This window comes from Thalassophryne amazonica, chromosome 20, assembly GCF_902500255.1.
Source record: "Thalassophryne amazonica chromosome 20, fThaAma1.1, whole genome shotgun sequence".
NCBI lineage: Eukaryota > Metazoa > Chordata > Actinopteri > Batrachoidiformes > Batrachoididae > Thalassophryne > Thalassophryne amazonica.
In genome coordinates this window covers 47,436,340-47,450,235 of record NC_047122.1, presented here as the reverse complement: position 1 = coordinate 47,450,235, position 13,896 = coordinate 47,436,340, and the positions used below count along the sequence as shown (strand labels likewise).

At 41.7% G+C, this 13,896-nt stretch overlaps 1 protein-coding gene across 21 annotated transcripts in view; it reads right to left on the bottom strand.

Moving 5' to 3' along the window:
* Window positions 1–233: 233 nt before the first annotated feature.
* Window positions 234–13,896, bottom strand: part of clasp2 (cytoplasmic linker associated protein 2) — a 103,766-nt gene continuing 90,103 nt past the window's right edge. For 17 of the 21 annotated variants that reach the window (XM_034161051.1, XM_034161053.1, XM_034161055.1 and 14 more), the window contains 6 exons: window positions 7,786–7,984; window positions 7,495–7,691; window positions 7,200–7,328; window positions 6,776–6,982; window positions 612–728; window positions 234–483 (listed from right to left, as the gene is read on the bottom strand). In XM_034161051.1, the coding sequence (XP_034016942.1) occupies window positions 406–483; window positions 612–728; window positions 6,776–6,982; window positions 7,200–7,328; window positions 7,495–7,691; window positions 7,786–7,984 (927 nt within the window). In that variant the 3' untranslated portion in view covers window positions 234–405. The remainder of the gene's footprint in view (window positions 484–611; window positions 729–6,775; window positions 6,983–7,199; window positions 7,329–7,494; window positions 7,692–7,785; window positions 7,985–13,896) is intronic. The other 4 variants (XM_034161052.1, XM_034161056.1, XM_034161070.1 and 1 more) reach the window with 1 other exon arrangement.

Below are 13,896 nucleotides of genomic sequence, written 5' to 3'. Positions count from 1 at the left end.
GGGAGGTGAAAAGGACGGACAATTCCTATCTTCATCTTGTGTTTATGCATTTCTTGGACTGACTTGGACCTTAGCCTGAGCATCAGCGATCAGGATGGATCCTCGGTGATGGTCAGGAGAACCACAACTCTCTCCTGAACCACAACTCCCATCTTGCAGTGCAGCATGAAATGTATGAGGACTGCATGTACCTGTGTGTGTGTGTATCCCTCTGCTCACCACAGAAGATTAGAGTCTGTACATCAGCACGACTGAGTGCATATGTATGTCTTTGTGGATGAATGCCATTTGCCCAGTTTGATAAAAATGTTGGGATCAGGGTTTTTGTTCTCAGCTTGTGTGTGAGCTGTGCATGATTCAGAGTTGCAATTCATTGTTTGCCCTGTGAGAGGGCGCCATTATCTCCTATAGGCTCTCAGTTGGGGGTTCGCTGCCGCTGGAGCCAGACTGGGCACGCTTGATGTAAAGATTCAACAGCTTCAGCTGCAGGTAACAAGAGGCAAAGAGAACAAAGCATGGATCTGTAAATGCACATGTTGCAAATCAGCACATAGGGGAGCGACACAAGGTGCACATTGAGGAACAAGTTGCAGATTTTAAATGCTTTGAACCTTGCTGCTGGAGAGTTGACTGAGGTGTGGTTTGAGGTCATCTCCTATCACTGCATGGATTGCCACCAAGCAGAACACACAGGCTTTCCTCACACTGCTTTCAGAGTTGTCATAACCCTGTTCAGACAGACAAAAAAAAAAAAAAAAAAGTTACAATCCTGCAGAGCACGCACACTAATCTAATTGGGTCCAACACTGAAGTTGTGCATGTTGTTAGCTATCATGATCCATGAAGGGCTTGTAATATTATCATGCACACTAGGTTTCAGAGACTGTGCCCCCTGGTGGCCACAATAGCAACCAACATGAAACTTGTGAACCAAGTTTCACATTGATACATGAGGCTTTCTCAAGATATCACACATACGTTTCAGAGACTCCGCCCCCAGTAGCCACAATTACAATTATCTCACAATTACAACTGAACCGAACCCAACCCTGATCTTATCTGAGGTCATTCTGAGGTGTTCTTGATCAGTGACCTCTCACTGCGGTATTGTATCACTTCCTGTTCCGGAGCACAGCGGTGTTTTTCTGTATCTGTTAGCTGTTTAATCTGCGCAGTTAGATTGATCTAGTTATCTAGATTACGATTTGTTTCCCAGTGTAATCTTTACGTGCCTTAACTAAAGCACTCCTTCTGCTGAATCACCTCTAAATTATTTACACATTATTCACTTTGCGTGTTTTTAGGAATCCGCTAGCTTAGCGTAGCTACTAGCTCTTAGCCGATTTAGCATGGCGGCTTCTCCTGTCTCTCCCGCACTTTTCTGCTCTGGGTGTGAAATGTTTAGTTATTCCTCGGCCTCCTTTAGCAGTAATGGTACTTGTAATAAGTGTAGCTTATTCGTAGCTTTGGAGGCCAGGCTGGGCGAATTGGAGACTCGGCTCCGCACCGTGGAAAATTCTACAGCTAGCAAGGCCCCTGTAGTCGGTGCGGACCAAGGTAGCTTAGCCGCCGTTAGTTCCCCTCTGGCAGATCCCGAGCAGCCGGGAAAGCAGGCCGACTGGGTGACTGTGAGGAGGAAGCGTAGCCCTAAACAGAAGCCCCGTGTACACCGCCAACCCGTTCACATCTCTAACCGTTTTTCCCCACTCGACGACACACCCGCCGAGGATCAAACTCTGGTTATTGGCGACTCTGTTTTGAGAAATGTGAAGTTAGCGACACCAGCAACTCAGACTGCAGGCTTACTTGTAGTTCCTAGGGTTTGTAAGAGTAGAATGGGAGGCAGAGCCTTCAGCTTTCAGGCTCCTCTCCTGTGGAACCAGCTCCCAATTCAGATCAGGGAGACAGACACCCTCTCTACTTTTAAGATTAGGCTTAAAACTTTCCTTTTTGCTAAAGCTTATAGTTAGGGCTGGATCAGGTGACCCTGAACCATCCCTTAGTTATGCTGCTATAGACGTAGACTGCTGGGGGGTTCCCATGATGCACTGTTTCTTTCTCTTTTTGCTCTGTATGCACCACTCTGCATTTAATCATTAGTGATTGATCTCTGCTCCCCTCCACAGCATGTCTTTTTCTTGGTTCTCTCCCTCAGCCCCAACCAGTCCCAGCAGAAGACTGCCCCTCCCTGAGCCTGGTTCTGCTGGAGGTTTCTTCCTGTTAAAAGGGAGTTTTTCCTTCCCACTGTAGCCAAGTGCTTGCTCACAGGGGGTCGTTTTGACCGTTGGGGTTTTACATAATTATTGTATGGCCTTGCCTTACAATATAAAGCGCCTTGGGGCAACTGTTTGTTGTGATTTGGCGCTATATAAAAAAATTGATTGATTGATTGATTGATCTTGTGTACCAAGTTTCACTTTGACACACTCTTTGTTGAAGTATCATTCATTTATGTTTTAACTCCAGAGGGGGCACAAACAGAACAATGTGCAATAATTGTTTTGAAACAGTTGGTGATATAATGAAGTCCCAGTTCGTACATCTAGTGACGTGTTCCTTGTTATATGGTGTCAATGCTTTGAAATACAGGTGTTGCAAATATTTCAAAGCATTCTGGAACAATGTTTCAAGTTATCATCACTAATTTGCAACATTAATTACAAATTTTGGCATCACTCCCAGTTGCATGTTCTATCCATTTTTTAAAATTCTGGTTTTACTCTCCTGTTCTGTTGTATATTTCGTTCTGTATTTTTCCACTTATTGGTCATCAGTGTTGCCACAGTTAGTTTAAAAAAGTAATCCAATTACTGATTATCCCTTGAAAAAGTAACTTGTTACTTTACTGATCACTCAGTTTTAAAAGTACTTAAGTTACATTACTAGTTACTTTATTAGTTACATTTGGCAGCTGCTGAATCTAAAGTAACTGTTGCAACACTGTTGGTCATCATGTTCCCCCTGCAGTTGATAGCTTGTTGGCTGAGCAGAGCATAGCGACAAGCACTCAACATGCCCGATGGTCAAGGGGCAGACAAACCACATGCGAATTCAGCCACAGCTATTCGTACTCAGAAATTTATCCATCACCCATTAACAATCCAGTAAGTGACAGACACATCTCTGGGATATTGCGTAAGCAAAAATGCTTGCTTTTGTGATCTAGCTGGTGCATCAAATTTGATGCAACAGGGTTTGTCCTCATTATATGTTCTTTTAATCTGGGGAGTTACAAGGTGATAGTATTTACTGTTTTTGAGTCCCTGTCTACACCAGCTGTTAGGAACGTAGTAGGGGTCTAACGATACACAAAAATCATGGTTCGATACGTACCTCGGTTCTGAGGTCACGGTTCAGTTCATTTTCGGTACAGTATGGGAACAAAATGCAAAACCTAAATTTGCTTGTTGTTTAAACCAACAATTTATTGTAACATTATACAAACAGGAAAATAAAATAATTGCAAAGTGCTGCCTGGTAATAAGTTAAATAAAATGTCAAATAAACAACAAATGTATGAAATATTATAAAAGATAAATTCCTAGTAAACAGCTTTTAACAAAAGCTTTCCTCAAGTAAAGAGCAGCACAACATTTCTAGCATAAAGCCCTGCTCAATTTTATTCAACCTTCATATTTTTTGCCAGAAAAATTAACTTGTCCAAAACTGTCACACACTAAGGGATTTTTATATATAAAAAAAGAATCCCTTTACTTTTGTGCAATTTTTTTATTTCTTTATCTTTTTCTATTGTTCATTTAATGTTTAATATATCTTTTTAAATAAAGTTTTGAAAACAAAAACATTGTGGGAGAGGCAAAAAAAGTGAGTAAAACCACCTTAAAAATATTCTGAACCACAAATAAACTTGATTCATGTTTGTTTATTTATTTTGCCATTAAAACTGGCCATCAATTATTAAAATAAAATCACTTCTCAAGGCCAGGGCTTCTCAAAGTCTGGGGACTATTTAATCACAGCACAGCCAACGAGGTCAGTAGGCTGAGTGAGTCCGAGTGAGGAGGACTGTAGATATCCCTCCGCTCAGTGCTTTACAGGCTGCTGCAGGCAGAGTAGGAGGGGGAGACCCGCTGCCGCTCGGTGACAACAGAGACTTTCACTTTCAGTCGCCAAACATCAGAAAAGTCTCCAGTAACGCCAGTAAAAGTAGCTAGATTTGTCACTAGTCACTTTTGAGAAAATAAGTCGTCACGAGGGTTTGGAAAGTCGCCAGATTTGGCAAGAAAGTCACCAAGTTGACAACAGTGAACGCAAAACACGCGCAACGCAACTCACACGTGCACAGCCCTGCACCGCTGGACTGATAGTATTGCACAACGGGCATTTGCCCGGTGGCCTGATGGCCTGTGGTTTTTTTTTTTTTTTAACGAAGTAAAGTGAGCTGTGAGCTTAAAGTGCGGTGATAACAGCACACCTGCACTGAGCTTTACAAAGACATTTTTATGCTTTGTTCCTCCTTTATTTAGAGTTGAGCCGCTCCATATCTGCACGTTAAAACAGCTGATCTTCCGCAACGCGTCAACAACTAACACTATTTTCCACTCAGATGCACCTAAACACTGTTTCTGAGGACCACATGATGTGAAAACACAATAAAACTTTCTTACCTGTAAATCTGGTCATGTTTTCTGCATAAATAAATGTTATCCATTCTTTGTGCTCAAACGCCAAAGCAGGGGCGAATCCAGATGGAATGGGGGCGTGGGGCAAGGATGCTCCCCCTCACAACACCCCTAGATTAAAGGTCCAGTTTTGAAGACTTTTTTTTTTTACTACAACTACTAATACTACTTAAAATAATAATAATTTCGACAAGTAAAATGTTTAGAGAAAATTTAAATGTTAGAAAGAATTTAATAGTTACATTTATTAACAATGTAGGTTAGAAAGTTTTACTGTTACAGTGCTGTCAACAGTTAAATATGAGGTCAAGAAAGACGTCTTTATTTTACTTTTTATAAAACAAGTATGTATTTTCATTGAAGTCAAGAAAGGGTGACTATAAAGTGAGTTTTGGCAAAACAAGTATCATTGTCATGTTGAGGTGGCAGAGGGTTGTTGTGGGCAGCTGGAGAAAGTAACTAAAAAGTAACTAGTAATCTAACTTAGTTACTTTTACAATTGAGTAATCAGTAAAGTAACTAAGTTACTTTTTCAAGGAGTAATCAGTAATTGGATTACTTTTTCAAAGTAACTGTGGCAACACTGGATACCGGTATATAAACCCTCCTATTGGTGCATAAACTGGTAGATCGGCCCTTTAGTCATGATTGATTGTGGCCTGGACCAATGAGGTGAGAGACAGGCCAATTACCCCTCCATCTCGGGTTTCGGTTGGGCTACACAGTGCGCCAGTGCCGGACAGAGCGATAACGAGCGATATGGATGGTGGCAAGAAGAGGAAAGGTGGCGCTGAAAGAGCCAGGGATCAGAAGAGAGTAGCCCTTCAGGCAGATGCTGCAAAATGTCTTAAAATAACAGACATGTTTGCTTCGTGTGGACGCGGAGCATCCACATCTGTGGCAGCCTCAGCAAGTGGCAGAGAAGAAGTTCAACAGGTGGACGAGGCAGGGACCACTACGGCCATGACGGTAAGTGAAGGTTAACTTCAGCTATTAATTGATGAACAGCAACCTAACTTGTTCATAAATCAGACATCTGGTGTGTGAGAGAGACATTCTGATCTTCTGGTCCGAAGTAAAGTGCTGTCTAACTGGGTCACTCAGATATGAATTAAGGTTGGATATAATTTTCGTACGTGCTAACTCTGCCAGTCACATAACCTAGCCTAGCAATGTAACCTGTGAAAATGGTGTGCATGGCTAGCTACCATGCTGCCGCCGCCAGGTTGTTTCTTTATTCTATTTGTGTGACGGTCGTACGTCGGTCATACAAAGTATGCTGTTTTGCACAGTCTGCAGTGCGGTGGCGTGGTATAACGGCGTCCCTGTCTAAAATGTATTTTCCCAAGTCCTGGCATAATTTCACATACCTAACATTTTACTTTAAATTGAGAGTCATTCTCTAAGTTGATTAGCAACACAAATTGGTAATAAAAGAAATCCTTGATGTTACTTGTAGCTTGTAGTGAGATAGACAACTGTCTCCATCTTGTGGCCTTTTTGTGTATTGCAGTTTCAAAAGCTCAACCTTTGTATCCAGTCATTGCTTCAGGCATCCAGTCATTTCTTGCTTTATATGATGAATTGTATCACACAAATAATGATATATTATTTATAGTAAAGCCTACAGTATTTCTATAACAAATGTTTTTATATAATTTCTATTTCTAAGTAACAAGGCTGAATGAAATGACGGCTTATTATGTCTAAAAAGTAATGTGACCTACTGTCAATAGATCGTACTTTTGATAAGCCTATGATAACTGTATTTCGGGAGAACTTTTCATAATGCTTCTTATAGTGTTAAAATGTATGTGTCTCCTGGTGCACATTGATCGGTTAAGGGACCCCCCCCCCCAAAAAAGAAAAAAACCCACACTGTCACTGCAGGCGTAATTTTTTTCCCCTTCGATACCTGGTGGTGGCCTGGTCTTGGTTAAAAATGCCTGGCCTGAAAAATTTCCCCAGTCCAGCCCTGCAGCCCTGTACCGAACCGAACGTCCTGTACCGAAACGGTTCAATACAAATACATGTATAGTTACACCCTTACAACGTAGGGAGCAATGTACTGAGACAGAGGATTTTCAGCACTGAATGAGCAGTTACGTTAATATTTGTCCTGTGTCAGTTACCTGTATGAGTCCTGGCACAATCTCAGGCAGCACATTTATGAGGCTGTCACGAGGAATCCTTTCAATCACCTTCGTCTGCATCTTGATGGCAGCCAGGTTCATTGGGTAGTCTGCTGACTGTATGATGGGACATAAAACTTTTATACACTGATCCGGACTGATGGACAATGCCAGCATGGCTGCCGTCTCCTCTGCTGCTCGTACCACCTGCAGGAACGCACACAACGAATACAAACATCATTCACTGGCGTTATGAAAAGATGTGCGAAAATGACACCATTACTATTTACATTTCTTAATAATCTACCAACATGTATGTGTTTTTGGTGAACTTAATGCTTTTATGATTCTGTGCACAACTTTTCACGATTAGCACAGTTCCCAAAGTGAGCTGATGTGTGCATTTATCAGAGGGTACACGTGCCTCCTTGTGGGGATCTTTGTGTGCTTCCAGAGCTCTAATGATGGTGAGCTCTGCATAGTTCTTGAACCTCCAGGGCTGCTTGCTGAGAATTTCTCTCAGCACCCGCAGGGCAAGAGTCCGGATCCCATGCTAAAGGCATACAAAAAAAAAAAAAAAAAAAAGTCAATTTCAGAGAGCTGTAGCTATCTTTAATAACTTGCATTCAGTATTTTTTGAAATATGGTGCAAACATTCTGTTATTGTGTTTCTGTTTTTGTTAACTTAAAAGAACAGAAAAACATGAGGGCATTTATACCTCTCTGTCACGCAATGTCTCAAGCAGCAGCAGCAGGACAGTCTTGAAATGTTCATCCCACACCTGCAGGGTGTTCTCACGAATCAGCTTCAGCAGGTCACAAAGAGCTGCTTTCCTCTCCTCTATGCGCTCGTTGTGATTGGACAACTCTTTCAGCAATTCAGCTACCATCTCTGATTGGTCCAGGCTGCTATCTGCTGAGGAGAGAGAGAGAGAAATAAAGTGGAACATTATAACTCATATGAAAAGTTGTGTTTCTGTGAGTGTTAGAATTTTTGGCTGGTTCTGTACCATCAGTGAGATGTTTGCTCGAGTCGTCCAGGCTGGTGTCTTTGAGGCTGTGTTTGAAAGGAGAGTCGCTGAAGTGCTCACGGGCCCCTCGAGGACTGGAGGAGAGCAGCGGGGTGTTTAGGAGTGAAGTCTTGTTGTCCAGAGCCATGCGGCCGCAATCCACTATGTCTGACACTCGGCTGTCTGAACCGCTGCCTCCCTGCGGGGCCCCAAAACGAAGAGGTTTGACTTTGAATTCAAACTTTCAAATGCTGGGCTGCAATTTGCTTTCACCGTGTGTGTATCACACTTTCATATGAGAAATGTGTGTGTTGGTTCTATTACTTCTCCCAGGTGCTTTGGCCAATTTCAAACAAACTTGAGAAGTGGATGACAGACAAAACCCCACAATCACCCTTAAAGGGTTTGTTGTGGCAAAGGTCAAGGTCATCAAAATACTGATTTTCCTTTGAAAAAACTTGGTGCACACGTGTTCTGGAATTGTTTGTTGGCATACTCCTCCCAGGACCTTTTGCCGATTTCTACCGAACATTTTTATGTCAATGAAGGGTAGTGTTGAAACTCCTGTTAAAGATTCATTTAGGCAAAAGTAAAGCTCAAGAAATTAGATTTTCAACCCAATTTGGACCAAACGCAGCACACAGGTGGATTCTAAAACCACCTGGGAAGGTCAGCAAGAGTTCAGTAACTTGGGTGAAGGTCAAGCTCATAGTGATCAATTGTCAGCTCACCATACTCAATAAGGCAGTGCAGTCTCGTTTGAACCCCTACATGATATTGCGGGATTTGACCACCTTTGTGAGGCCGACATGAACACGGCAGAGAATCCCCGGGCGGATCGTGAGAGTTTCAGCACAAACCATTCAGCCCGACAATCTTCATACTCGTCACCTAGCGGACCTGCCTGTTTAAGACGTGCCAGTTTAAAATAGTTTCTGCTAAAACCCCCCCATCCTCCAAATGGTTTGTGCTGACACTCCCACTCACCACCCGGGTATTAGTCTCTTCCCACAAACTGCGTCAATTCTAACAGGAAAATGTTGCACTGTTTTGTTTTCAGCTGCAATCACCGAAGCAGTTGCGAAAAGTGCAAGTTTTTTTCAGTTCCTAGTGGAGAAGGGAAGACGAGGCAAATGGGAGACGTCGTGTCAGTAAGTGTTAGCCTTACTGACACCAGTAAGGCTAACCAGAGTAGCTGCGTTCTTTCACCAGCACCACCGCATCGACACGTTTGTGCTCCGGGTCAAGAAACTGCAACACGTGTCCACTTTCCACGGCATCGTCACCTTTTCTTTGCATTTTAACTTTGTTTGCATGTAATTTACCCAAAAACCCAGAGAAAGTGGCATGTTTCTTTCCTGGAAGTAGAGAAATTATGCCTTATGCATCATATTTTACCCCTTTAGTGCCTGCCCTCAAATGAGACTGCGCTGCCCAATACTGTCCACAGTCCCAGAGGTATGATTACCTAGTTTAGTAATAAATAAATAAAAAGCCAAAAGTTGTCAGAATGTTGGTGTCTAAATGACAAAGACACAATGCTACATGACCATGTGAGAAGTTACTGAATGTATGTATCTTTAAGGTGCTCTTGTTTCTGTGTCAGCAGTATTTACACCCAAACTCCTAAAAGCCCTCGTGTAATGTGTCTTTTGATGAGTGACGAGTGCTGGTGAAATCTGAGATGCACTGCAGGGGGATAATGGTGCAGGGAACGCTGTAGGCACAGAGCACAGCAAGGTCTGGTATAATCCCAGATACCACAAATTTGGGATGAACGAGCACAATATAAAAGCTAACACTTGTGGCAATAATAAACAAGTGGTTTCTGTTGAGAAAGGCATCAATATGATTTTCAGTGCTGCTGGACCCACAACAAACAGGATTTTGTCAGTGCTGCTGTGGATCAGTCCCACAAACAACTAATATGCCATGTGTCTAAGTTCCCATGGTGGAGGGGAATGTCAGGACTGATTATCTATCTCGGGAATGCACAATGTGCATTTTAGCAACCAAAAATCCTTGAAAACAGCCTTGTTTACATCATGAACCAGTGTTGAGTCAATCAATCAATCAATTTTATTTATATAGCGCCAAATCACAACAAACAGTTGCCCCAAGGCGCTTTATATTGTAAGGCAATGCCATACAATAATTACGTAAAAACCCCAAAGGTCAAAACGACCCCCTGTGAGCAAGCACTTGGCGACAGTGGGAAGGAAAAACTCCCTTTTAACAGGAAGAAACCTCCAGCAGAACCAGGCTCAGGGAGGGGCAGTCTGCTGCTGGGACTGGTTGGGGCTGAGGGAGAGAACCAGGAAAAAGACATGCTGTGGAGGGGAGCAGAGATCAATCACTAATGATTAAATGCAGAGTGGTGCATACAGAGCAAAAAGAGAAAGAAACACTCAGTGCATTATGGGAACCCCCCAGCAGTCTAAGTCTATAGCAGCATAACTAAGGGATGGTTCAGGGTCACCTGATCCAGCCCTAACTATAAGCTTTAGCAAAAAGGAAAGTTTTAAGCCTAATCTTAAAAGTAGAGAGGGTGTCTGTCTCCCTGATCTGAATTGGGAGCTGGTTCCACAGGAGAGGAGCCTGAAAGCTGAAGGCTCTGCCTCCCATTCTACTCTTACAAACCCTAGGAACTACAAGTAAGCCTGCAGTCAGAGTGAAGCGCTCTATTGGGGTGATATGGTACTATGAGGTCCATAAGATAAGATGGGACCTGATTATTCAAAACCTTATAAGTAAGAAGAAGAATTTTAAATTCTATTCTAGAATTAACAGGAAGCCAATGAAGAGAGGCCAATATGGGTGAGATATGCTCTCTCCTTCTAGTCCCCGTTAGTACTCTAGCTGCAGCATTTTGAATTAACTGAAGGCTTTTCAGGGAACTTTTAGGACAACCTGATAATAATGAATTACAATAGTCCAGCCTAGAGGAAATAAATGCATGAATTAGTTTTTCAGCATCACTCTGAGACAAGACCTTTCTAATTTTAGAGATATTGCTTAAATGCAAAAAAGCAGTCTTACATATTTGTTTAATATGCGCTTTGAATGACATATCCTGATCAAAAATGACTCCAAGATTTCTCACAGTATTACTACAGGTCAGGGTAATGCCATCCAGAGTAAGGATCTGGTTAGACACCATGTTTCTAAGATTTGTGGGGCCAAGTACAATAACTTCAGTTTTATCTAAGTTTAAAAGCAGGAAATTAGAGGTCATCCATGTCCTTATGTATGTAAGACAATCCTGCAGTTTAGCTAATTGGTGTGTGTCCTCTGGCTTCATGGATAGATAAAGCTGGGTATCATCTGCGTAACAATGAAAATTTAAGCAATGCCGTCTAATAATACTGCCTAAGGGAAGCATGTATAAAGTGAATAAAATTGGTCCTAGCACAGAACCTTGTGGAACTCCATAATTAACCTTAGTCTGTGAAGAAGATTCCCCATTTACATGAACAAATTGTAATCTATTAGATAAATATGATTCAAACCACCGCAGTGCAGTGCCTTTAATACCTATGGCATGCTCTAATCTCTGTAATAAAATTTTATGGTCAACAGTATCAAAAGCAGCACTGAGGTCTAACAGAACAAGCACAGAGATGAGTCCACTGTCTGAGGCCATAAGAAGATCATTTGTAACCTTCACTAATGCTGTTTCTGTACTATGATGAATTCTAAAACCTGACTGAAACTCTTCAAATAGACCATTCCTCTGCAGATGATCAGTTAGCTGTTTTACAACTACCCTTTCAAGAATTTTTGAGAGAAAAGGAAGGTTGGAGATTGGCCTATAATTAGCTAAGATACCTGGGTCAAGTGATGGCTTTTTAAGTAATGGTTTAATTACTGCCACCTTAAAAGCCTGTGGTACATAGCCAACTAATAAAGATAGATTGATCATATTTAAGATCAAAGCATTAAATAATGGTAGGGCTTCCTTGAGCAGCCTGGTAGGAATGGGGTCCAATAGACATGTTGATGGTTTGGATGAAGTAACTAATGAAAATAACTCAGACAGAACAATCTGAGAGAAAGAGTCTAACCAAATACCGGCATCACTGAAAGCAGCCAAAGATAACGATACGTCTTTGGGATGGTTATGAGTAATTTGTTCTCTAATAGTTAAAATTTTATTAGCAAAGAAAGTCATGAAGTCATTACTAGTTAAAGTTAAAGGAATACTCGGCTCAATAGAGCTCTGACTCTTTTGTCAGCCTGGCTACAGTGCTGAAAAGAAACCTGGGGTTCTTATTTTCTTCAATTAGTGATGAGTAGTAAGATGTCCTAGCTTTACGGAGGGCTTTTTTATAGAGCAACAGACTCTTTTTCCAGGCTAAGTGAAGATCTTCTAAATTAGTGAGATGCCATTTCCTCTCCAACTTACGGGTTATCTGCTTTAAGCTGCGAGTTTGTGAGTTATACCACGGAGTCAGGCACTTCTGATTTAAAGCTCTCTTTTTCAGAGGAGCTACAGCATCCAAAGTTGTCTTCAATGAGGATGTAAAACTATTGACGAGATACTCTATCTCACTTACAGAGTTTAGGTAGCTACTCTGCACTGTGTTGGTATATGGCATTAGGGAACATAAAGAAGGAAACATATCCTTAAACCTAGTTACAGCGCTTTCTAAAAGACTTCTAGTGTAATGAAACTTATTCCCCACTGCTGGGTAGTCCATCAGAGTAAATGTAAATGTTAAGAAATGATCAGACAGAAGGGAGTTTTCAGGGAATACTGTTAAGTCTTCAATTTCCATACCATAAGTCAGAACAAGTTCTAAGATATGATTAAAGTGGTGGGTGGACTCATTTACATTTTGAGCAAAGCCAATTGAGTCTAATAATAGATTAAATGCAGTGTTGAGGCTGTCATTCTCAGCATCTGTGTGGATGTTAAAATCGCCCACTATAATTATCTTATCTGAGCTAAGCACTAAGTCAGACAAAAGTTCTGAAAATTCACAGAGAAACTCACAGTAACGACGAGGAGGACGATAGATAACAACAAATAAAACTGGTTTTTGGGACTTCCAATTTGGATGGACAAGACTAAGAGTCAAGCTTTCAAATGAATTAAAGCTCTGTCTGGGTTTTTGATTAATTAATAAGCCGGAATGGAAGATTGCTGCTAATCCTCCGCCTCGGCCCGTGCTACGAGCGTTCTGGCAGTTAGTGTGACTCGGGGGTGTCGACTCATTTAAACTAACATATTCATCCTGCTGTAACCAGGTTTCTGTAAGGCAGAATAAATCAATATGTTGATCAATTATTATATAATTTACTAACAGGGACTTAGAAGAGAGAGACCTAATGTTTAATATGTTTTGTGGTGGAGGGTGGACTTTTTTCTGGTTCCGGAGCACAGCGGTGTTCTGCTGTATCTGTTAGCTGTTTGAACTGAGCTGTTTGAGTTCTTTGAATTAACAGTCTTTTTCAAGACTTTTTTACTTTTTTTTACTTTTTCACCGTGCTCCAACGCCTAAAGAAGACCTCTAACGGTCGAAGCATCGCGACGGAGCTCTTTTATCAGCTAACCTTCATCAGCGTTGGCAAGCTAACTAGCTTGCTAACGCTTTCGTTTTTATTTTATTTTTTAGCACTGTTGTCGTGCTGCTCCACAGCCTGCCTAGTGGATTTTTATTTTATTTTAGCACTGTTGTCGTGCGTTACCTGTGCTGCTCCACAGCCTGCCTAGTGGATTTTTATTTTATTTTTAGCACTGTTGTCGTGTGTTACCTGTGCTGCTCCACAGCCTGTTCAGTGGATTTTTATTTTATTTTTTAGCACTGTTGTCGTGCGTTACCTGTGCTGTTCCACAGCCTGTCCAGTGGATTTTTATTTTATTTTTTTACCACTGTTGTCGTGTGTTACCTGTGCTGCTCCACAGCCTGTTCAGTGGATTTTTGTTTTGTTTTTTGGCACTGTTGTCGTGTGTTACCTGTGCTGCTCCACAGCCTGTCCAGTGGATTTTGATTTTGATTTTATTTTTTTGGGCGCTGTTGTCGTGCGTTACCTGTGCTGCTCCACAGCCTGTCCAGTGGATTTTTATTTAGCGCTGTTGTCGTGCGTTACCTGTGCTGCTCCACAGCC